This window comes from Panicum virgatum, chromosome 7N (genome assembly GCF_016808335.1).
Source record: "Panicum virgatum strain AP13 chromosome 7N, P.virgatum_v5, whole genome shotgun sequence".
Taxonomy (NCBI): domain Eukaryota; kingdom Viridiplantae; phylum Streptophyta; class Magnoliopsida; order Poales; family Poaceae; genus Panicum; species Panicum virgatum.
The window spans coordinates 7,060,143-7,083,973 of NC_053151.1; the positions used below are offsets into that span (position 1 = coordinate 7,060,143).

General features: G+C 49.6%; 2 protein-coding genes across 2 annotated transcripts; both read left to right on the top strand.

Annotated features, from left to right (window-relative positions):
- The first annotated feature begins 12,046 nt into the window (after positions 1 to 12,046).
- Positions 12,047 to 13,513, top strand: LOC120680881. The gene is made up of 2 exons (XM_039962463.1): positions 12,047 to 13,318; positions 13,415 to 13,513. The coding sequence occupies exons 1-2, from the start codon at positions 12,047 to 12,049 to the stop codon at positions 13,511 to 13,513; spliced, it is 1,371 nt and encodes a 456-aa protein (XP_039818397.1).
- A 676-nt stretch (positions 13,514 to 14,189) lies between these two features.
- On the top strand, positions 14,190 to 16,819 carry LOC120680882. The gene is made up of 2 exons (XM_039962464.1): positions 14,190 to 14,432; positions 16,385 to 16,819. Exons 1-2 carry the CDS (start codon positions 14,190 to 14,192, stop codon positions 16,817 to 16,819), a joined length of 678 nt encoding a protein of 225 aa, XP_039818398.1.
- Positions 16,820 to 23,831: the final 7,012 nt, after the last annotated feature.

Sequence of the window (23,831 nt, forward strand, 5' to 3'; positions counted from 1 at the left end):
GATGTTTCAATTCCCCTCTAATTATTCATTTAAACTCATTGCATGCTTTGAGTCAATTCTGAAATTTCGAAGTTAGAGGAGGATTAAACATCTAAGCATCATTTGGAAAGGGTTTATGTGCTTGATTAACATCCATTGATCAAAGTGAGTTCACGGAAAGAGTTGTGCTCTCTACCTACCACCACATGCAAATAATTCAAAGGAGGGAGCAGCCATGCATGGGAAGGACAAGTGATTTTTAGCAAAGATGGCACCATGTGATGAATGATTAAGCATGGGACAAGGTGAATGACACAAAGTGGAGAAATAATGTTGCAAGTGGACATCAAAGGCAAAGAAGGAGTGGTTCACATAATTTGGGTGTTGCAAAGCATGCAAAATGTACTGGACAGAAGCAAATAATTGCACCAGGAAGCCACCAGAGAAAATTGAAGTGGAGAAGAGGGAAAAATACCCTAGGCCGGCCGGCCCCAAGGCCCTAGGCCGGGCGGCCTGGCCCCTATTTATGCCCTCTGGTGCTCCCCTTTGGCAGGTATGCTCCTCACTCATTTCCTTACTTATGTTCTTCAAGTTCTTTGCCCAGAAACATCAGTTAGAGCTCTGAAAAATTCGTCCACCAAAATCTACTCCAAAAATCTCAGAAAATTCACCACAATTCCTAGTTTGCTCCACTCTTCGATATATTGTTCTCCCGCCGGCAAGAAACCCCCGGTGTGTTTGTTTTTGAGTGTGTGCAGCAAGGAGTCACCATGAGTGGCCTCATGAAGTTCATCGCCGGGAGGAGAAGGACACGTTCATCAACATCCGACGCATCGGCAAGTTCTTCGCGGAGGCACTCGGTCTCCGAGTCTCCGCGGAGCATGGAGGAAGACAACCCCGCACCGAGGAGCGACATGTTGCTCCTTGGTGGGATGAGAGACCCGAGAAGCTCCTCCATGAGATTCACCGAAGGGATGCCACCTCCTCCATGGCGTTCGACAAGGTCATCCGCACCACCACCATACAAGCCCAAAAATTCAGAATATGGGTTTATTATCTTGTCGAAGGAAGAAGAAGAAAGGCTAAAGTTCATGAAGGGAAGACTACGAGCAAATTATGATTTTGATGATGAAGCATTGGTGAAGCTGGGATTTCATCATGACATCTATGAGCTATTGGAAAACATCGGTTGGAAGTTATTTTCCGATGGTGTCACGATTGATATGCAAGAAGAAGTGGCTCTTGAGATGTTCATGACATTAGAAAAATCAACGGAAATGGTGGATGGTGAAGAAGTTTCATGTCTGAAATTTAGGCTCAAGAATGAAGAGAAAGTAATCACCTATGGTGAAATAGGAAACTTGCTCGGATTCAAAAATAATGCATATGAAATGGTGCAAGTTGAAGATGGAGAGCTTGATGAATTTTGGAGAAAAATAGCAAAAGATGTCAACCGCCAAAGAAAGAATATAAGTAATGTTACCCTCCAAATATTTCACTCTTGGTTGAGCAAAAGAATTCTCGGGAGGATGAGAGAATCAAAGGTCACCGACCAGGAATTAAGTTGGATGTATGCTACATTGGTGAAGAAGCAAGTAATTGATCCCACCAACATCATGGTTGAAAGGTGGCTTTGTGAAGCATCATCCGGTACGGGAGAAGTTGGTTCGGGATGTTATCTCACAATGATAGCCCGAGCAATGAATCCGAGGTTACGAGTGAACCAAAAATTTTATGTCCCGGGAAGAGATATTGGGATTGATCATTTGAGGCAAGGCCATTATATCGGAGGAGATGAAAAGAAGGGATTTACTATTTCTGAGATGGATATTTCCCTCCCCTGATCAAAGGCTGAAATTATTTGCAAGAGGGAGGACTGATTGGCGAGTTGAAAATATTGGAAAAAAGGTGAAGAAATCAAAAAGAGGAAGGTTAATTGAAGGGACATCGGCATCAGCACAACAAGAAGACTTGGAAGTAAATCTTCCACCGCCAAGTTCTGTTTATTGGAGAAATGAATTTCAAGGTGCATCAAGTGGACAGGGATACCCGCAAGGATGGATGAGTCAATGGGAAGGAAGCCAAGAACAAGCATGGGGGCACGCTGTGGCGGCACCCCCACCATTTAGCAACTACGGATGCCCACCCTCGTCATATCAAGGAGAGATGCCCGACCCGTCATTTGGAGCACAATATTTTGACCTCCCTCAACCAGAACAAGGAATGAGAATTATGGGTGCTTATGCGAGAAGAAATATGGAAGATATAGATGCCATCCGGAGGCATACAACCCAACTAGAAGATGGAACTGCAGGAATTGCATATCAAATGGGACTTCTAGGCCTGACGCCACCGGAACAATTTAATGGAGGAGCATTTCAGCAGTATTATGATCAAGGATACAACGCAAGAGCCAATCAAGGAGATTGATCGACGGCATGACCAAGAATAAAATGCTCGCACATGTGGTTTGGATTTTCTATTTCTTTTCATTTATTTTCAGCATGTGTGCAAGCTTGTGTGTGCGTAGCGATTCTCTGTTTTATTTATTTCAGCATGTGTGCAATTTGTTTTCTTTTGCCTTCATCACCATGATAAATAAATGCATCACCCACGCTTTAATGTTATGGTTAGTAATGATGATAGAAAGTTTGTGCCATGTTAAAATATGATGATCATTGCCGCTTTGTCTACTTTCTTGTGCTTGGTTTATGCATGATTAAACTAATGCTCTCTTTAACATGATCTGAAAATTAATTAAATGCCGGCTAATTCAATTGTGGAGGTTATGATAAATCAGGACCCATATCTTTTATTCTTGCTCTCTTACTTAAGCTTGTCAAGGAACATTTAATTTGGATTTAATTTTGAGCTAACCTTGTCAATGATACCTTTTGCATTTGCTCTACCCTTCTACAAGCTTAAATGATATATCATAAAAACCATAGAGCAAGAATTATTTTCAGGTGAATTAATTCAGGATTTATCTTCTTTGGTACGAGACTAAGAAGCTGACCATTCTGTATTTTTGCGTACCTATCTTTTGCTAGCCATTCTATCCATGCATTGTGAGTTTCTATACCGGGAACATCGCAAACCTCGCTGGATATCCACCCTTAACCAAAAACATCTTTTTGAGAAACACCTCCTTGACCACAACCTATATATTGAGTATATCTATTTCGACGGAAAAACAGTGGAATCAAGAGCAACATTCAGTAAAACATAAGCTTGGGAAGCATCAAAGAATTCGCAGAAGAAAAATCCAAAGAAGTGGAGGCCTACAGGCAGTAGGCCGGCCGGCTCAACACCCCTAGGCCGGCCGGCCTGCCCCTTTTCCTCCTCTGCTGGCTTCAATCTTTCACGAGGAGATGCTCCCCTGAATTCCAAAGTTATGTCCAGAGAATTGATAAAGGTTTTGTGCACTCACTCCATCAAGTTATCATCACTTCATTGCTTGAGGACAAGCAAAAGTTCAAGCATGGGGGGAGGTGGAGTAAGTGCATTGTGTTGCCAGTGGTTCTGAGGAGCAAAAAGAAAGAAATAAAAAAAAGGAGGAAGAGAGAAAAAAAATGAATGATGATGAAAAGCTCCTCGGTTCCTTTAGCTTCATTAAACTCCGGGTACTTTGAAGATTATTCTATACTCAATTATTCCAACCATGTGCAATCTGATAACAAGGACTTCAGTCGTGCCTTGGGATCAACCGTTGCCATTTGCACATGTCCACCATCTAAAGTGTGTGTTCCATTCTCTCCCTCTCCACAAAGAAATTATTTTCCAATGGTCTATTTGACGAGTCTCGGTAAATCCATAAGAAGTATTTCTTGTTTTGATAATATCTTGATTATAATATCTTTTGTTAGGACTAACCTTTCCAGAGCTCCAGATAAAGCCTCACACATACATATGAGAGAAAGAAAGGAGAGAGTTCTAGCAAGTTTGAGAGACAAGATGAGCTGAGAGTTTCCATGAGCAAATTGCAATGAGGTTTGAATTATTGATCTTGGTTTAGCATTACTTATGGAACTTACTTTCTTACTCCTGAGACTTGTTTAATTTTGAGAGCATGTGCTTAATAATTGTGGGGAAGCATTTAACTTGTATCTACCTTCCACATTGAAAAAAGCTGGTTACAACTTGAACTATTAACTGCAAAATATTTTTGGGAGCATTGTGTTTTCTCGTGTATGATCAAGTACAGGGATTGGACACTGAAAGGCAGCGCTGATTTTTTTTTATCAAAGACTTACTCAAGGACGAGCAAGGTTTAAGCATGGGGGGAATGTTGGCGCTCCTTAAGTATCCATTTTATCCCCTGTTTAACTTTGATAATGGCATGAATTTAATATCAAAATCACTAACCATCCTAACCTCGGCCCAATTATTGGTCGTTTTCACGTTTGCACATATATTTTGGAGGTACTTCGTTTTTGCAGGTTTTTGACCAATTTTGGAGCATGAAATGGCGAGGCCCACGATCACGCGATGACACGAAGAATGACGAAGGCCAAAGCCCGAATAAAGGGTCGAAGGCCATGATAATTGGAGGCCCATTCATGCACATCCATCCTCCAATGAAGCCCAAAAGACAAAGCCCACAAGATAAGATTGAGATACTTCGGAGCTAAGCAAAGCAAAGAGATATTTATGGAAGGATTTTCCATCCTATCCTTCTCCTCGAAGAAATCTCGAAGATAACGACGTCTAAAGGGGTACAATCGTGAAAGACATAAACTCTAGAAGATTCCAGGAGGCTTGGGGAGAAAGTTGAGCGCGAGCCGGCGAAGGAAAGTGCTAGGCCGGCCGGCCTAGGCTCATTGGGCCGGCCGGCCCAGGCCTTTTTTAGGTCGGTTCGACCTCCCCTTTGACCGAGGGTTCCCTGAGGCTATTTAAAGACCCCTCCCCAAGGTTCACACAGAGATCAATTCTGGAGACGACGCCGAGGAGCAGAGAAGATAGAAGGACACCTCTCGGAGAGCCGAGGGTCGTGCTAGTTGTCTAGGGTTTGCCCTAGCCGACGTGGGAACCTTGCAAGGAAGACCACGTCGTAGTTCTGGAGCTAGGATCATCAAGATCAAGGTAGGGCTCCGGTTGTGATCTTGTGATGTACTATCATTCATGGTGAAGTTATTTGTGTTTCCGAATGTTTAGCGACCATGTTCTCCTCTTTCGATTTCGTTCTTTTCTTTGGGTTCGCTTCATCTTAGATCTATTATCAAGATAGATCACTTAGCATGATCTTGTAGTCATGGTGGCTAGAGGTTCATGGTGGAACTACCAAAGTGAGTTCGACTTGCTTCAGGGTATCCCGTTGAAAAGGGGGGCGTCGTGACAGGCCGTCTCCACAGAGTAGGTTGGGTATCGAGGGATCGGATTGGAGATTTTGGGTTTAAAGAGGCTTTTCATTGAGATTCACATCTATCTTACTTCACTTTATCTAGCTGGAACTACAATATATGCATGATCTAGGTGATCTAGATTGGTTATCTCTAACTTTCTCTTGCTACCTTTGGTGTTTGTCGTGTTTTTAGTAGATTAGATTCGTTTTCACCATCTCACACAAAGGAATCTATATGCTAGTAGATTGTTTCTTATCTCTTTGGTTCCGTGGATTAATAAACCTTGGGGGAATACTCTGAGGGAAAAGCTACACGAAACCGTGCGCTTGCGGTATATAAATCGGGGGCGCTAAGGAGCGTCAACACATGTCCCACTGGGAGTGCCAAGGAGCGTGTTGATGTGAAAATCCCACCGGATGGACTCTCACGCTCCATGTATGCTAGGGCCGGGGAGATCTGCTTCACTCCGTGTACCGAACCCAGTCGGCACGCATGTGGTGCGCTCAGCGTGCCAGTCAATTTGACCTGCAATTGACAAGGAAGATAAACATTAAATTCTCAGGTGCAATCGGATAGCCAACTGATGCGAGTGACATCAGCAATCGGCTACCGTACAGCCGATCTAATGAGACGAGCCGATCTGAAACAATGCGGCTTTAGGAAACAACACCTAGACTTGATTCCTATTGGCTATGGTGATGGAATCACATGAGCAGCCGATAGCGAAAAGATCCAAGCTGGATAAATTGTGGTAAAAGCTTAAAACAAACAAATTAACAAGTCAACCTAGCAAGATCTAAATGATAACCAATAACTTGTGATATAAACATAGAACAAACCAAATTAAATGGATTAACCTAGCAAGAACTAAGCAGATATTGATAACTTGGTGGTAAAAGCAACAACAAGCTAGATTAACGAATCAATTAACTTAACAATTTGATAACTTCTACCGATAACTTGGTGAGCAGACTAAACCCTGCCGGACGGATCTAGAGAGCTCGATAACTGGTGAACAGCTAGAACCCGCTGGACGGATCTAACATGCTCAATAACTTTGAGCACCATGGACAGACGAAGAAGCGATGCGCCGTCAACCTGAACCAATCTATGCAACTCTACTCGAAACTTTTCAACAAGCGATGAAACATACCTGCTGATAAGAACTCGTATAGAGAAAAAACTACTGCAACTAGGGTGAAGCCGCCGTACTGAATTGTAGATGCGATTGCGATTGAATGTAAAGGTTTGTATTGGATGTGTTTGATCAAAGTTTACAAATGACGGAGGTCAGCTATTTATAGACTAAACCTAAACCTCCCTTGCCGATACGGCGAGATTTGACTTGAAATACAAGAAAACAAAACTGCCTAAACAAATGACATAATATCAACAAGATAACTTGCTGACGTAGCCTCACCAGCTCCTTCCTTAGCTCCATCGGCTGCAATGCTTACCTTGGCCCAAAAGCCCAATGTCTTCATTCTCTCTTACAGTTCCAGCGCCGGCCCATTCTCCATTGGCCGCTTCCCCAATCAGATTGACACGTGCCAAAAAACGGTGTCAACAACTTCAATGGTTCTCTCAAGATCAAGGGCGGCAGCACAGGCATACTTTTCATATCTCCCAAGGGAGAGGTACTGAAGTATGTCCTGCAGATCATGTTCCCAGTCTCCAACAACGCAGCCGAGTACGAGACGGCATTACACAAACTCCATCTCGCCATATCATTGGCCATCAAGCGGTTGTGGTGATCAACCAGTTCAATAAAGACTGGTCACAAACTAGCGAGAAGATGGACGCTTATTGTGAAGAGATTCGTAAGCTAGAAGGAAAGTTCTACGGACTGGAATTCCACCACATCTTATGCGACTATAACAAAGCCGTGGATGCGCTCACCAAGATGGGATCCACTCGGAAAGGGGTCCCTCTGGGAGTGTTCATTCAGGACCTAATCAAGCACTCAGGGAAGCAAACCCCGGATGGCATGGCTGTAGAGGCCGCTCCATCCGAAACTGAGGCTGTGGCAGAAGACAGGAGATCGGGGACTACTTAACCGATGACAATCTACCTCCAGAGAAGACAACCCCAAAGACAGCAAAGTGCTCCATGAAAGGGTCATGCAGCGCAGCAAAGCCTATGTCCTCATCAGGGACAAGCTATACCGATGTTCTGGCACCTCCCGAGTGTTGCAGAAGTGCATATCCAACTCGGAGGGCAGAGAGCTCCTGTGCGAGTTTCACATCGGCATATGCGGCAATCACGCAGGGGCCCGCACCATCGCGGGCAAGGCTTTCCGATCGGGTTTCTACTGGGCAACGACAGTCGCAGATGCAGAAAATTCACGCGCCGGCTCAGGAATTGCAGACGATCCCTCTCTCATGACCCTTCATGTGTTGGGACTCGACATGATTGGTCCTTTCAAGAAAGCACCCAGGGATATGATCACATACTCATAGCCATCGACAAGTTCACGAAGTGGATCGAGGTGAAGCCCATCAAGAAGCACATAGCGGCCAAAACCATAAAGTTCTTCGAGGAGATCACTCACCACTTTGGAGTGCCTAATCGGATAATCACTAACAACAGCACGAACTTCACGTCTTACGAGTTCAAGGACTGGTGCGCCGAGTGTGGCATTCAGTTCTGCTTGGTGGCGGTTGCGCATTCGAAGGCCAATGGTCAGGTCGAGCGCGCCAATGGGGCCATGCTCAAGGCAGAAGGTCCTGCATCTACAAGAAGCTGTAGAAGTACAATGGAAGCTGCCTGAAGGAGCTACCCACGGTAATCTGGGGGCTGCGGATGCAGCCAAATCGTGCCACGAGCCAGACCCCAATCTTCCTGGTATACGGCTCGGAGGCGGTCTTGCCAACAGACCTCATGCATGAGGCTCCCCGAGTGGAGTACTATGAGGAAAATGCTACGGAGGTAGCCCAAATCGAAGACCTCGATGGCATCGAGGAGGCCCGAGTGGTAGCCAGTGTCGAGGCGGCATGATATGCGCAAGGATTACAGTACCATGACAGGAATATCCAAGAGCGAGCCTTTGGCATCAAGGAGCTCATCTTGAGGAGGATACAGGACACCAAGGGTCTGCACAAGCTCGCATCCCCTTGGGAGGGGACATTCATCGTCAAGAGAGTCACTCGGTCGGGCTCTTACTGGTTGATGATGGATGATGGGAAGGACATCCGAATGCCTGGAACATTGAACACCTACGGTGATTCTACCCTTAATAAGCTATGTACCTCTCCTCATTAGTTTCTTGAATAAAGTTCCTGAGCCATGCCATGTCACATTCACAACTCCAAGCTACATACAGGCCCCATGGCCGTGTATTACGCTTGGGGGCTCGAGTGATTGTGTTTCTTCGCTTGCAATGAATATAGATTTCGTTTCATCGTCTAAATTCCTGTCTTTCTACTCGAATTTTCCCCCATGTACGTAGTGGAATACACCTTAAACCGAGAGCGTTAGCCAATCTCGCCAAGTCAAGGGATGTAAGCATGAACGAGAGTACCCCCTCTGTGCCACGAACCCATGGCCAACAAGACTAATTGACTCTCGTAACAAGTCAACCACTCAGAAATTAAGACTAGCATCAGGGGGAAGGGGTAGCACTTATATACAATAAAATGCGTCACAAACAAACAAAGTTCCTAAAAGTTCCAAAGTTCAACAGACAACTAATCTTGAGAAACTACTACATTATTGATCTGCAGGATGGTTTTGGTCCTCCTCGTCGGGAACCATGTCCTTGGTAAGCTGCTCCGCTACTGGTTTCACTTCGAGGAGGAGCTCATCAATGCGCGTGGCTGTCGTTCCCCTAGCGTAGCCAGCGCCGAGCGGCTCCAGGCTCGTTCACGGGAACAGAGACTTCAGGATTGCCAAGACATGGCTCGTACTGGCAGGGATGATGGAGCAGATGTGCCTTTTGAAGCTCTTCGGCAGTGTCCGGATGCAGTCGAGGATTGGAGTCGGGGGACGTGGATGCCTAAAGTCAGGCGGGGGAACCGCGATGCCACCCACCGGGTCGATAATGTCCACAATGACCACGGCCGCCTCCTCCAGCTCTTGGTGCTGATGCTGCTCGCGCTCCAAGCGGGCGTTCAGATCTGCAAATTGGGTGAGGATCACTCGGCAATATCCTTCGTGAAATCAAGATAACAGGGAAAGAAAAGAAGGTGCAACAAATGAATGTTGGGGCTGCAAGATTACCTTCCAGATCTTGTTTCGCCTTAGCTTCATTCAACTGGGCCTGTTCCACTTTGCCCCACAGGTCTAGCGAGGTGCGCTGTTCTGCCTCCAGCTCCACCTTTAGACTCATCTGGGTGTCATCACGAGCCGCGGGCAAGATAAATTAGGACAATTATCTTGAAAGCAAAACATAAATTGGCTATGGGAGTAATCTGAGGGTACTTACTCTTCACGTCCTCCTCCAGCTGAGTGGTGATAAGCTTCTGGGAAAACAACTCCCCCTCAAGCTGAGTGTTCTTTTCCTCTATAAATGCCACGCGCTCCACATTTTCCCTCAGTTCCTGTGCCACAGCAGCGGCGGCAAGGTAAACAACAAGCAGTGCAACTAATGCAACATGGGGATGGGAACAACCACTTACTGAAGGAGGTAGATCTATGTACCTCCCTACCGAGGGGGGTCCCCGAACCCGGGAGACTACCCTGCTCGGTGACTCGGCTACAACTACTCGGCGTGCGGGACTCGACCGTGCGCGGAAAGGATTCTCAAAGGATCAGGACGAGAGGCTCTAACTAGAGACTCGGATATCTAGGGATCTTAACCGACCTCCTTCCTTGTAAAACAACCCGAGTGTATCATTCCTTGTACCCCTACACCTCCTGGTCTATAAAAAGGAGACGTAGGCCGACCCATAGACTCTCTCCACTTTTCGCAGCATCCTGCAAACCCTAATACAACCCCGAACACAAGACGTTGGATATTATGCTCATCGCGGCCCGAACCTGTCTAAATCCCTGCGTCTTTGTGTTACCATTGAGCTTTTGGTCCTGAGATCCCCATCCTGAAACTCTACCGCCGGGTGCACCTCTGGTGGACTAGTCGGAATAACAATCCGATAGTTGGCGCGCCAGGTAGGGGACTTAGGGATCACACGTCGAGTTCAATGGCAGCCAACACCGGCGTCGTCTTCTCCACCAGCTTTACCACCCAGATGGAGGCGACGGTCGGCTTCTCCTTCACCTTCGGAAGCTTCCCAAAGGTTACGGTTCCCAGGAACCCCACTTCTGACTCTCCTGTCGCCGGGGTTAGATCTGATCTAACCCCCCCAAGCGCCTGCCACCTCTTGGTTTCCCGAATCTGAGAGCTACGACATGGCGGCCACGCCAACCAGGGTGACCCGTCACCCTGACCAATCTGCTGACGACCTGATCTTCCAGATAGATCGCATCAGTAGATCCATCGCGAGTGCATTCGACTCAGTGAATTCTCGCTTCGCCATCGAGACGACCCCGACCGCGTTCTCCGTGAACTCGGCAACTCTCCCACCAGGACCAGATCCGATCTGGTCACTCCGAGATCTGCCTCGCTCAGGGTTCTCGAACCCAAGGTGGACTCCACCACGATCACTTCTTCCAGGATGACCCGTCGTCCAGCCAAATCAGCTGACGATCTTATCTCTCAGATAGATCTAGTCGGCAGATCCATTGCTGAGTGCATCAGGCTCAGCGAGGATGCACTTCATCACCACGACAACTCGGATCGGATCCCCTTCGGGCTCCGCAATGCAGCTGCAACGTACTCGGATCAGATCCGAGTGCGACTACCCGACCCGGCAACCCTGGGTCAGATCTGATCTAACCCGACTTCGGGAGAGGAACTTGGCTTCCAACATGCCTCGTTCACCCTCCTGCCCAACCACTCTTCTGCGACGGAGCATCGCCGAATCTTCATCGTCTCTGATGACTCCGACACTCGTGAAAACGAGACTGATGAGGAGAAGGCCCAACGACTACGCCGCAACGAGATCTGCGCTGACATGAAGCGCATTGACGAGGCCATCGATCGGGCCAACCGCGACCTGGAGAACGCCGAACGCCGCAACCCTAGGAATCGGCGTTCACCGATCCAAACCCGCAACCTCGACGCCGACTTCGTCCTCAACTACAACAGCCAAGATGTCTTCGCTACGCCTTCAGCTAACCTTGCTGCAGTGTTCTAGGTGCTCGAGGTTCTTCAGGAGACCCCCGAGATCGTCATGGCCCGTGCTCGCCTGCACGTGGCCGCCACGCAAGCTCAGCAGCTGCGGGAGGACAACTCGGCTTACCGCGCCCAGTCAAGCCATCACTCGACATGATCCCATGGCGAAGACGGAGAGGTCAACCAAGGTGATCTCCACCTCCAACTCAACCAACAAGACCTGCGTCAGCTCGTCAACAACCGTCACCGCCAACGCGACGCCACCGAGCGAGAGCGATGCCACCAGTATGATGAGGAACACAGCGACTCCGACATCGACTACCAGAACCGCGGTCGCCGGGTTGACAACCGCCCACGACGTCCTCGCCGCGACAACGACCCCGGCAACGACCTCGACGGCTTCTCCGCCTTCTCACGCTAGCTCCGGTCCATCCAGTGGCCTGCCACCTTCAAGCCTACCGGGATCGAGAAGTACAACGGCGAGTCAGACCCCAAGACATGGCTGCGCACCTACTCCATCGCTATCCGAGCTGGCCGCGGCGACAACGACATCATGGCCGCCTACTTCCCGATCATAATGGGTCCCCAAGCTCTCAACTGGCTCGAAGCACTTCCCGCCGACTTCATCAACAGCTGGCAGGATCTCTACAGCGCCTTCGTCCAGTACTACCAGGCATCTTGCCCGGGTCCCAAGACTAGATGGGATCTGGCCAGTGTTGTGCAGCAACCAAACGAGTCTCTCCGCGACTACATCAAGAGGTACTTTGCTAATCATAATACCATTATGGAAGCTGATGACAGGGACATCATCCACTACTTCAACGAAGGCCTCCATAATATCGAAATGTGGAGGAAGATGTTCCAGACCTACCCCAAGACCATGGGCGACATGATGACGGTCGTCAACAAGCACGCCGACATGGAGGAAGCTGAGCGGGCTCGCCACCGGCACAAGAACGACTACTCCGAGCATCCCCCTCAGCGGGAAAACCACTCGGAATGCCGCCGCGACGACCGCCCACCTCACCATGGGAAGAAACACGACCACGCCGAGTATTCCAAGAATCGGGACCGCAAGCGTGGCCCCGAGAACATCGTCGCCGTCGCCGAAAGACCCCAGTTCCGCTCCACCCTCAACCGAGCAGACCTGGATCGACTCCTAGATGGCAAGTGTCCTTGGAACAAGGACGCAAACCACACTGCACGGGAATGCCGAGCACTCTCCAACGGCGTTATCAAGGATGACGACCCCAAGCGACCCCGCCGCGATGACCGTGACAGGCCGGTTGGTTCCAGAACCACCCGGGCGAGCCCACGAAGGCGCAACTCGCCCAGGCGAGATGACGACGAGCAGAGGGAAGACTCCCTAGGGAACTTCCAGGAAGAAGACATGGCCGTCAACTTCATATACGGCGGCCCTAGTAAGCCAGCATGCCGGCGCAAACTCAAGCTGGACGACAGAGAAGTCAACCTGGTGTTCAAACACCTAGTTGAACCACTCCGGTGGTCGGAAACGCCGATAACCTTCGACCGCCGCAACCGCTGGGTCCACCTGCCCAGGCCGGGTGCCTACCCCCTCGTCGTCAGCCCGGTGGTAAGCCAGGTACGTCTGGCCAAAGTACTCGTCGACGGTGGCAGCGCCCTCGACATCATCTTTGCCAGCACGCTGCAGAGCATGGGCTATGACATGGCATCCCTGGTCCCATCTGACCAGGCTTTCTACGGCATCATCCCCGGAGCCGGGTCGACCCCAGTCGGCCGGGCCACCCTGCCGGTCACCTTCGACACCCGCGACAACTACCGCACCGAGTATGTCAACTTCGAGGTCGCCGAGTTCGAGACCTCCTACCACGCCATCCCGGGAAGACCCTCCCTCGCCAAGTTCATGGCGATACCCAACCACACGTATCTTCTCCTGAAGATGCCAGCTCCAAAGGGGGTCCTCTCAGTCTACGGAGACTTGCAGATCTCCTACGCGTGTGAGGCCAAAAACATCGAGCTCTCTGACACCCTGGAATGATCCAGGAACTCCGTTCTTGTTGCCTAGGCAGCAAGAACCTCCTGGCGGACCAGCAAATTATCCCCGCCAAGGAGTCGACTTCCGAGTCGCAACTCACTCCGGCCGTGGCGACCAAGACCATTGTCCTCCGGGACAATGAACTGCACAAGACTGCCGTGATCAGGGCCACCTCGATTCGGTGTAGGAAGGCGCGCTCACCTCCTTCCTCCAGGAGAATTGGGACATCTTCGCATGGAAGCCATCTGACATGCCCGGAGTCCCAAGGGAGGAGGATGAGCACTCCTTAGATCTGGACAAGACGGCAAAGCCCGTCAAGCAACGGCTTCGTTGCTTCACACAGGATCGAAAGGAGGCTATTAGGGTAGAAGTAACCCGGATCCTAGCCGCTGGTTTCATCAAAGAAGTCGCACACCTAGATTGGCTGGCAAACCCAGTCCTTATAAAAAAGAAAAATGGTGAATGGAGAATGTGTGTTGACTATACAGACCTCAACAAACACTGCCCTAAGGACCCCTTTCCTCTGGCACACATCGACCAGGTCGTTGACTCGACGGCCGGGTGCGTTCTCCTTTATTTTCTTGACTGTTACTCAAGGTACCACCAGATAGCCCTCAAGGAGTCGGATCAAGAGAAGACCTCCTTCATCACTCCCTTTGGGGCCTACTACTAGAACACCATGACGTTCGGCCTCAAGAATGCCGGCGCAACCTACCAGAAGGCCATCCAGAGATGCCTCCAGGGGCAGATCAGGCGCAACACCGAGGCTTATGTCGATGACGTCGTCGTCAAGACAAAATGTAATGACCAGTTCATTACAGACCTCTCCGAGACATTTGAAAATCTCAAGAAATTCAAATGGAAGCTCAACCCGACCATGTGTGTGTTCGGTGTCCCATCCGGAAAACTACTCGACTTCATAGTCAGTAGCAGGGTATCGAAGCCAATCCCACCAAGGTCAATGCCATCAGGTTCATGAAGCCTCACAGGAGCAAAAAGGACTTGATGAAGCTTACAGGGTGCATTGCTGCCTTGAGTCGGTTCATAAGCCGACTTGGCGACAGAGGCCTACCCTTCTTCAAACTTCTCTGAAAGTCTGACAAATTCGAGTGGAATGACGATGCTTCCAAAGCATTCCAAGAGCTCAAGGATTTCCTCACCACACCACCAGTCCTAATGGCACCTGAAGACGGGGAGGTCCTCCTCCTATACATTCGCAGCCGCTACCAGCGTGGTGAGTACCGTCCTGGTCGTCGAGTGCGACGAACTGGGCCACATCTACAAAGTGCAACGACCCGTCTACTTCATCAGTGAAGCACTCGGCGAATCAAAGGCACGCTACCCTCAAGTGCAGAAGCTGTTGTACGCCATCCTCATCACATCAACGAAGCTCCGTGTTGATGCTCCTTAGCGCCCCGATTTGTATACCGCAAGTGCACGGTTCGTGTAGCTTTTCCCTTAGAGTATTCCCCCCCAAGGTTTATCAATCCATGGATCGACAAAGAACTACCTAAGGTTTTCCATCTAATCTAATGGATCTATCCTAACATGAAGCATTGATTGCATATAAAGGGTAATCCTTTAATAGATATGAGTGATATGTGAAGGTTGATCTCATCCATGAACATAGGCTTAATCATAGCAAAACAAAAGACATGACTAGGCCTATCGTCATCTAGTTGTAGTTCAAGCTAACGAGCGGACAAATCATGCATCTCAATCAAAAGCATCTTTAAACTCAAAATCTCCAATCCGATCCCTCGATACCCCACCTACTAAGTGGCAACGGCTTGTCATGACACCACCCCTTTCAACAAGATACCCTGAATCAAGTCGAACCCCCTTTGGTAGTTCCGCCATGAACCTCTAGCCACCATGACTACAAGATCATGCTAAGCAATCTATCTCGATAATAGATCTAAGATGAAGCAAACCCAAAGAGAAGAACGAAATCGAAAGAGAGAACATGATCGCTAATAGATTCGGAAGACATGATTATCATTACTCACATAATAGATTCGTTTGGATCATCACCGCCATGTGCACACCATCGATGAATCCAACTAGCTCTTGAACTCCGCCATGGCACAACCACGCAGGGAGGCCACGGCGGCTAGGGTCGGCCTAAGCCATCTCCTAGACAACTTCGAAGATTTGCGGTGGCCGTCGTCTCCCTCCGGTCTTGACCCTAGGTTTTTGTCGAGTTCTGGGTGGATGGATGCTTCGAGTTGAATAAGGTGCGAGCTATTTATAAGCCGAGGAATCCACCGGTCGAAGGGGAGGTCGAACCGACCTAAAAAAGGGCTAGGCTGGCCAGCCCAATGGGCCTAGGCCGGCCGGCCTGGCTCATTCCTTCGCCGTCTCATGTCCTCCTTTCGCGTGCAGACTCCTCGCATCTTCTAGAGTTTATGTCCTTCACGATTGCACCCCTTTTGACGTCGTTATCTTGGAGATATCTTCGAGGAAAGGATAGGATAGGGAATCCTTCCTTAAATCTTCATTTGCTTTGCTTAATCCCGAAGTATCTTGATCTCATCTTCGTAGGCTTGGTCCGTTGGGCTCTCTTGGAGGATGGATGTGCATGAATGGGCTTCGAATCAACATGGGCTTTGGTCCTTTCTTTGGGCTTTGGCCTTCGTCTTTCTCCGTGTTAGCGCTCGATCACGGGCCTCGTCATTTCATGCTCCAAAATAGGCCAAAAACCTACAAAAACGAAGTTCCTCCAAAATATATGTGCAAGTGTGAAAATGACCAATAATTAGGCCGAGGTTAGGACAGTTAGTGATTTTGATATTAAATTCATGCCATTATCAAAGATAAACAAGGGATAAAAGGGGTACTTAAGGAGCGCCAACACTCCGGCATTACTTCCAGGCTCACAAGATCAGGGTGGCCTCATCATATCCACTCGGCGACATCGTCCACAACAAGGACGCCAACGGACGAGTCGTCAAATGTTCAGTAGAGCTCGGTGCATTCTCGATTGAATTCATGCCACGCTCCACCATCAAATCCCAGGCGCTCGCCGACTTCGTTGCCGAGTGGACCGAGATACAAGACCCTCCACCCGATACAAGATCCGAGCACTGGATTATGTACTTCGATGGAGCCCTCAACCGCGATGGAGTCGGTGCTGGAGTTCTCTTCATCTCCCCGAAAGGTGAACAACTCAAGTATGTCCTTCAACTACTCTTCAAGGCTACCAACAACGCTGCCAAGTATGAAGCTCTTATACACGGTCTCTGGATTGCTGTCACGCTCGGCATCAAGCGCCTGTTGGCATACGGCGACTCCAAAGTCATCATATAGAAAGTCAACAAGGATTGTGTAACACCCGGTTTATAAAAGGACATAAACCGAGCAATTATATACATGCCAGGATCAAGTCACACGTATATACAACAGAATGAACAGTATATCACAGCACATATCACGTAAAAAGATATAATAAAGCGAATACGAATGTTATTTATTACATTAATGACAAAAGTCTGGTACAGAGTATGCGGAAGCGTAATACATAAACGATAACTCTCGACAGAAGCTGAGCAGGGCGCCACAGGGACGTCGACTGGGAGACGAACGCCTAGAAGTCCTCATACTCCTGGTAGCTCCGGGTGAACTCCCTCGCGTCGGCAGGAACTGAGCAACAGTAGAGTGTCCCAAGAGGAAAAAGAGTAGAGTAGGCAAGAGTGAGTACACAACTTGTACTCAACAAGTATAACACAAACTATGAGGCTCTAAGGTTGGCTGACTGACTGCATTAGCTTTTAAGTCTTGGCAAAATTTTATTAAAGCTAATTACTACAAGTTGGTGAATTACCAAAAACCCAGTTACATAGTTATTAATCAAAATTTATCATGTTACTACTAAGAACCATACCAAACCAAGCCACCCGGGGAAACCAAGTCCTTAAAGGCATACAGTATTAAAATGCAGTATGAAATTGTAATTAAAGGTGATAGGTGGTGTTCATGTTATACTTGCCTTCCTCGTACTACTCCGGCTGCTGCTCAAACTGCTCAGTAGTTGGCTGCTCCGGGTACTGGTACTGGGGCTCCTCCGGTAGCTCAACGTCTACTCACTAACACATGGCCAAAAACAATACACCACATAAACATACATGCAAACAAAGGCTAACACTAAGAAACAGTACAACAATACATAAAAACAGCAAACAAAACTATGCTAGAACTATTCTATGTGTTACAACATTCGCGTGGACATAAAGAACGCCTAAAACGGTGCTAAAACGCAAAATCTAGGCCAAAAACAAGTTCCAGGGACCTATTTGTAAGAAAACTGGAGTTCCTGAGGGTTTCTGGGCAAAACCGAGGACTAAAACATAATTAAAGGGTAGATCCCGGGGCTAACGTGCAAAACCGAGGGCTCTGGAATGCGGGTTCTATTTCTATAAAGATCAGGGGTCTAACTGAATAAAACAGGGCCCGGTTGGAAATTGTTTTGAACTTAACTAGACCGCGGGTTGATTACAAGAAAATGGAGGGGCTCATATGCAAAACTGACAGGCGCTGACCGGTACGCGTCTGTTTGACTCGGCTCGGGTCTGTTCTGGGCCGTAGGATCAAGATCGAGTGGCTGTGGCTGGTTGGGCGCGCGGGGCGGCGGCGGAAAACCGCCGGAGCAGAGCTCCGCGGCGGCGGGCTCACCGGAGAAGGCCAATCCGGCACTCCCAGGCTCGGTTTGAGTCGTGGTTTGGCCGTGGCGCATGTGTGCGACATGGGTAATGCACTGGCGGCCTTGGCGAGGCCTAAGGGGGTCCGTGGCAGCGCTGGGTTCCGCGGCGACGGGTCGGCGCGGCGAAACGCGCCGGCGAGCGGGTGCTCCGGGGGTTCCAGGGGCTAAGGCCTACAAGATATAGCGCCAAAAGGACCTGGGAGGTGTCACGGGTGCTCACTGAGGCTTGGAATGGGTGGGGACGTGACGCAGATGTGCCGGTGGTGAGGTTGAGCGGCGGTTCGCGGGCGGCGCACGTGGAGGGCGCGCTGCAGGGGTTATCCGGCCTCTGGATCCAGTCGAGGAGATGCGGAGACGTGCTGCGGAGGTGCAGAGGTGGCCAGGAAAGCCGGAGAGCCACCGGCGGCGAGAAATTGCACGGCGGCCGAGCTCACCTTCGGCGGAATGTCAGTCGAATTCCCGGCGCGGCGTGGGCCGGGGTCGACGGATGCGGGCTCGGGGAGATTCCTGGTGCTCAGGCGAAGCTCCGGCGGTGGCTTGCAGGGGTTCTGGTGCGGTGGGGCCGTGGGGCCGTGGCGGCGCACGAGCTCTGCGCGGTGGAGCAGAGGCGGAGGGTGCTGGATCTCGGGCTAGCGGCGCGGGCGTAGGAGATAGGGTTCCTGGGGGTGCGGCGTGGGTGGTTAAAAGGGCAGGGCCGGGGATCTCGGCGCCTGGGCTCGGGATGGAAGGCCGGCGGGAGTCACGGCGGACGTCGCGGCTTGGCCGTTCCGCGCGCGTCGTGGAAGGGAAGCAGCTGACCGGTGGGGCAGCGTGGTCAGCGAGCGAACGACGGGCGCGGGACGCGGCTGCGGTGGCTGCCAGGTGGGGCGAGCAGGGCGCGGGGCTGGCCTGTCAGTCAGAGGTGGGGAGCGCGCTGCGCGGGCTGGAGAGCGAGCGGGAGGGGTGCCAGCCATTGCGGGACTGGTGGCACGCGGGCGAAGCAGGAGTTGGGCCGCGCGTTTGGGCCGGGCACTGGGTTGAGGAAGGGAGGGGAAAGGCTGGGCCGCTTCTGGCTGCTGGGCTGGCACGCTAGAAACTGGGCCGCGGGTGGAAGACTCTGAGCTGGGTTGGGCTGGCTTCCTATTTCCTTTTTTTTCTATTTCAAACTAACCCAAACTAACTCAAATCTAATTGAATTCAAACTAAATTTTGAATTCAAACCCTATCCACTCAACCAATAAAAACAATGCACCAGCATGAATGCACAAACATGTTAAACCTAAAATAAATTTTAGTTATTTATGGAACAAAAATTAGATTAAATGCAAGACTAAGCAAATTAAATTCTAGAAAATTAAATAAAGCCACTTAAATTTATTATAAAATGCTGAAATTTAAATTAGGGTGTTACAGACCCTACCCCCTTAAAGAAATCTCGTCCCCGAGATTTAGCTGGGCTGGCTCATCTTCTCGCTCCCATGTAGCCTCAGCTTCACTGTGGTGACTCCACTGAACTCTGCACATCTTTATGCGCTTGTTCCGAGTAACCCTTTCTAACGTCTCCAAAATCTTCACCGTATGCTCAGTATAAGTCAGATCTTCCTGCACATCTACTCCATCCAGTGGTGCCTGCTCCTCGGGTACTCGCAGACACTTCTTCAGCTGAGATATATGGAAGACATCGTGAACTCCTGAGAGGCTGGTGGGCAACTCCAGGCGATAAGCAACTTCGCCTTTCCTCTCTAGCACCTTGAATGGACCAACATATCGAGGTGCTAACTTCCCCTTGACATTAAACCTGCGGATTCCTCTCATCGGAGACACCTTCAGGTATACATGATCACCAACACTGAAAGTCAGGTCTCTCCATTTGCCATCTGCATAGCTCTTCTGTCTGCTCTGTGCAATCCTCAGATTCTCCCGCACAGCTTGTACCATCTGCTCTGCATCTTCTATAATGTCAGGGCCAAAGAGCTGCTTCTCACCAATCTGATCCCAATAGAGAGGAGTCCAGCACTTTCTGCCATACAATGCCTCAAAGGGGGACTGGTAGCTGTTGTTGTAGGAAAACTCAGCATACGACAGGCACTTATCCCAACTAGTACAATACTGAATAGCACAAGCTCTCAGCATATCCTCCAACACTTGGTTGGTTCTCTTCATCTGCCCATCTATCTGAGGATGATAAGCGGTACTGAAGCGCAGCTTCATATCCAATGAATCATGGAGCTGCTCCCAGAACCGTGAAGTGAACTGAGATCCTCTGTCAGATATGATCTTCTTGGGCACACCATGCAAGCAGATAATCCGAGAGATGTACAACTCTGCAAGTCTAGCACCGGAGTAAGTAGTGTTTACTGGAATAAAGTGAGCAACCTTCGTCAGACGATCCACTACTACCCATATAGAGTTGTACCCTTTATGAGTACGAGGCAATCCAACAATGATGTCCATAGTGATTTCTTCCCATTTCTACTCTGGAATCTTCAAAGGCTGTAACAGACCTGCTGGCCTATGATGCTCAGCCTTGACACGCTGACAGGTGTCACAAATAGCCACGTACTCTTCCACTGAACGCTTCATCCCATACCACCAGAAACGTTCCTTGAGATCATAATACATCTTCGTGCTGCCGGATGAATAGAGTAAGCTGTATCATGGACCTCACTCAGAATCAACTTCCGGAGATCCTTCACATCTGGCACACAGATCCGATTCTTGTACCACAAGGTACCCTGATCATCATCTCTGAAATGAGGAGCCTTGCCCTTCTTGAGCAATTCACGGATCTCCTGCAGCTTCTCATCTTCTTTCTGATGCTGCCTGATCTCTGCCTCTAGAGTGGGTACTGCCTTGAATGCTGCACTCGAAGTATGATGCAAGAAACCCAGACTCAACTGCTCAAACTCCTCACATAACTCTGGAGGCATCTGGAAAGCCACGGCCATGTTGACATAGCTTCTTCTGCTCAGAGCATCTGCCACAACATTAGCCTTACCCGGATGATAGTGAATCTCTAGGTCATAGTCCTTGACCAACTCTAACCCTCTTCTCTGCCGCATGTTCAGCTCATTCTGCATGAAAATGTACTTGAGGCTCTTGTGATCAGTGTAGATATCACACTGCTGCCCATACAAGTAATGCCTCCAAATCTTCAGAGCATGCACGACTGCGGCTAACTCAAGATCATGAGTGGGATAATTCAGCTCATGCCGACGTAACTGTCGTGAAGCATAAGCAATCACTCTGCCCTCCTGCATCAGAACACAACCAAGACCATCCTTCGAAGCATCACAGTACACCGTGAACCTCTTGCTCTGGTCTGGCAGAGTAAGGACTGGCGTCGTAGTCAACCTCTTCTTCAGCTCATCAAAGGCCATCTGACGCTCATCAGTCCATATGAATGCCGCATTCTTCTCTAGCAAGGAAGTCAAAGGCTTCGAGATCTTGGAGAAATTCTCAATGAACCTCCGATAATATCCTGCCAAGCCCAAGAATGACCGGACTTCCTTCTCCGCCTGCGGTGTCTCCCACTCGAGCACATCCTTCACCTTTCTAGGATCAATTGCAATACCTCCCTTGGAGATGATATGACCAATGAATGGAACCTCGTCAATCCAGAACTCGCACTTGCTGAACTTAGCATACAACTGATGCTCTCTCAATCTCTACAACACGAGTCTCAGATGCTCTTCATGCTCTTCCTCTGTCTTGGAGAAGATTAGAATATCATCAATGAAGATCACCACGAAGACATCCAGATAATCCATGAAAACCATGTTCATCAAGTGCATGAACAAAGCCGAGGCATTAGTCAAGCCGAAGGACATGATCGTGTACTCATACAGCCCGTACTTGCAAGTGAATGCCGTCTTCGAAATATCCCCAGGACGGATCCTCAGCTGAAAATAACCCAAACGTAGATCAATCTTTGAGAATATATGAGCACCACGAAGCAGATCGAAGAGATCCTCAATACGGGGCAGTGGATGCTTGTTCTTGATGGTAACTGCATTCAGCTCCCGATAATCGACACACATTCTCTTTGAGCCATCCTTCTTATCTACTAGCAACAATGGAAAAGCCCAAGGAGAGAAGCTGCGACGGATATAGCCCTTGGCTAGCAACTCATCAATAGTCTTCTTGACTTCCTCATGCTCTATAGGTGCCATGCGGTAGGGCCGCTTTGCAATAGGAGCTGTGCCAGGCAAGATATAAATAGAAAACTCGATGTCGCGTTCAGGCGGCATACCTGGAAAATCATCCGGAAAGATATCCGGGAATTAAGACACCACGTGAATACCGTCCGTGGGTCTAGCCTCCATCTTATGAAGAAATCCAGAAGGTTCCACTGCACTGATAGTAACATCCTGACCACTGGAAGCCGACAATAAGACTGTCCTCTGAGCACAATCTATCCGGACTCCCCACTTAGCAAGAGTCTCCATCCCCAGAATGACATCGATGCCCTTGGTGTCTAGCACCATCAGATCTGTACTGAACTCTACTCCCCTCAAGGATACACTAACTCTGGGGCAGAAAGTATGATATCTCAACTGTCCTCCCAGTGAAGATACTAACAGGCACCTCTTTAATGTGCTAGTACGAATACCATGTAGCACCAGTATCGAAAAGCACTGTAGCTGGATATGAATTGACCATGAACGTACCTATAACCACGTTGGGAGCCTCGGCCGTCATGTGGTTCACTCTGCCCTGAAGTGGCGCCCTGGGTTGAGCTGGGCGCCCCTGCTGTCCCGCCTGTGCCTTCCGGGGACAAGAGTTGGCATAGTGCCCCGGCTGGCCACAGTGATAGCAGGTGCGAGGGGGTCCCTGAGCCTGCTATCCAGCAGGAGGAGCTGCCTGCTGTGGAGCCTGAGGTGCTAGTAACCTCAGGCCCTGACCTGCCTGCCTGCTACTATCGAGGCGGGTACTGCTGCGGTCTCTGCTGGTACTGCTACTGATACTGCTGGGGCGGCTGAAGGCGAGGACTGGTGTTGCTGCCGGAAGCAACGGGGACAATCTTCCTCTTCTTGTCCTCCATCTCCAGGTGCTTGCGCTCCGTGTTGAGCGCGCTGTCAACCAGATGGTTAAAGTTGTCGAAGTGGAGGTTGAGCAGCGCGTACTGGAGGTAGTCCTCAAGACCCTCCATGAAGTGCTCCTGCTTCTTGCGGTCATCTGCAACCTCGGCAGGGGCGTAGCGAGCAAGCTGCAGAAAACGATCACGATACTCCGTGACCGTCATAGTCCCCTGAAGTAAAAAAGACAGATATATATATCGAAGGATTAATTCATGACTCAAAAAGTTTGAACAAGGGGGTATTAGCTCAAAAGGAAATGCTGAATGATTATTTCTGAGATTACCTGCTTCAGTGCAAGGAACTCCTTCTGCTTCATCTTCATAACGCCCGCGGGGATGTTGTGGCTACGGAACCGCTCCCGGAACTGGAGCCAGGTGAGAGCCTCGCGGTCCTGAACTGGGTGGGACTCCCACCAGTCCAAAGCTGCCCCTCGCAGCTGTCCTGCTGCGTACAAGACTCGCTCACGATCATCGCACTGGGCGATGTCCAGCTGGCGCTCCACTGCACGGAGCCAGTCGTCAGCCTGAAGAGGGTCGGACGTGTGAGAGAACGTCGGCGGGTG

Bases quoted from the DNA above. Each gene is read 5' to 3' on its own strand.
- LOC120680881 (XM_039962463.1), top strand. From the start codon at position 12,047: ATGGCCGCCTACTTCCCGATCATAATGGGTCCCCAAGCTCTCAACTGG. The intron at 13,319-13,414 runs GTCGCCGAGTTC...CTTCTCCTGAAG, and splicing joins CCGAGTATGTCAACTTCGAG to ATGCCAGCTCCAAAGGGGGT.
- LOC120680882 (XM_039962464.1), top strand. From the start codon at position 14,190: ATGACGTTCGGCCTCAAGAATGCCGGCGCAACCTACCAGAAGGCCATC. The intron at 14,433-16,384 runs GTCAGTAGCAGG...CATTACTTCCAG, and splicing joins GAAAACTACTCGACTTCATA to GCTCACAAGATCAGGGTGGC.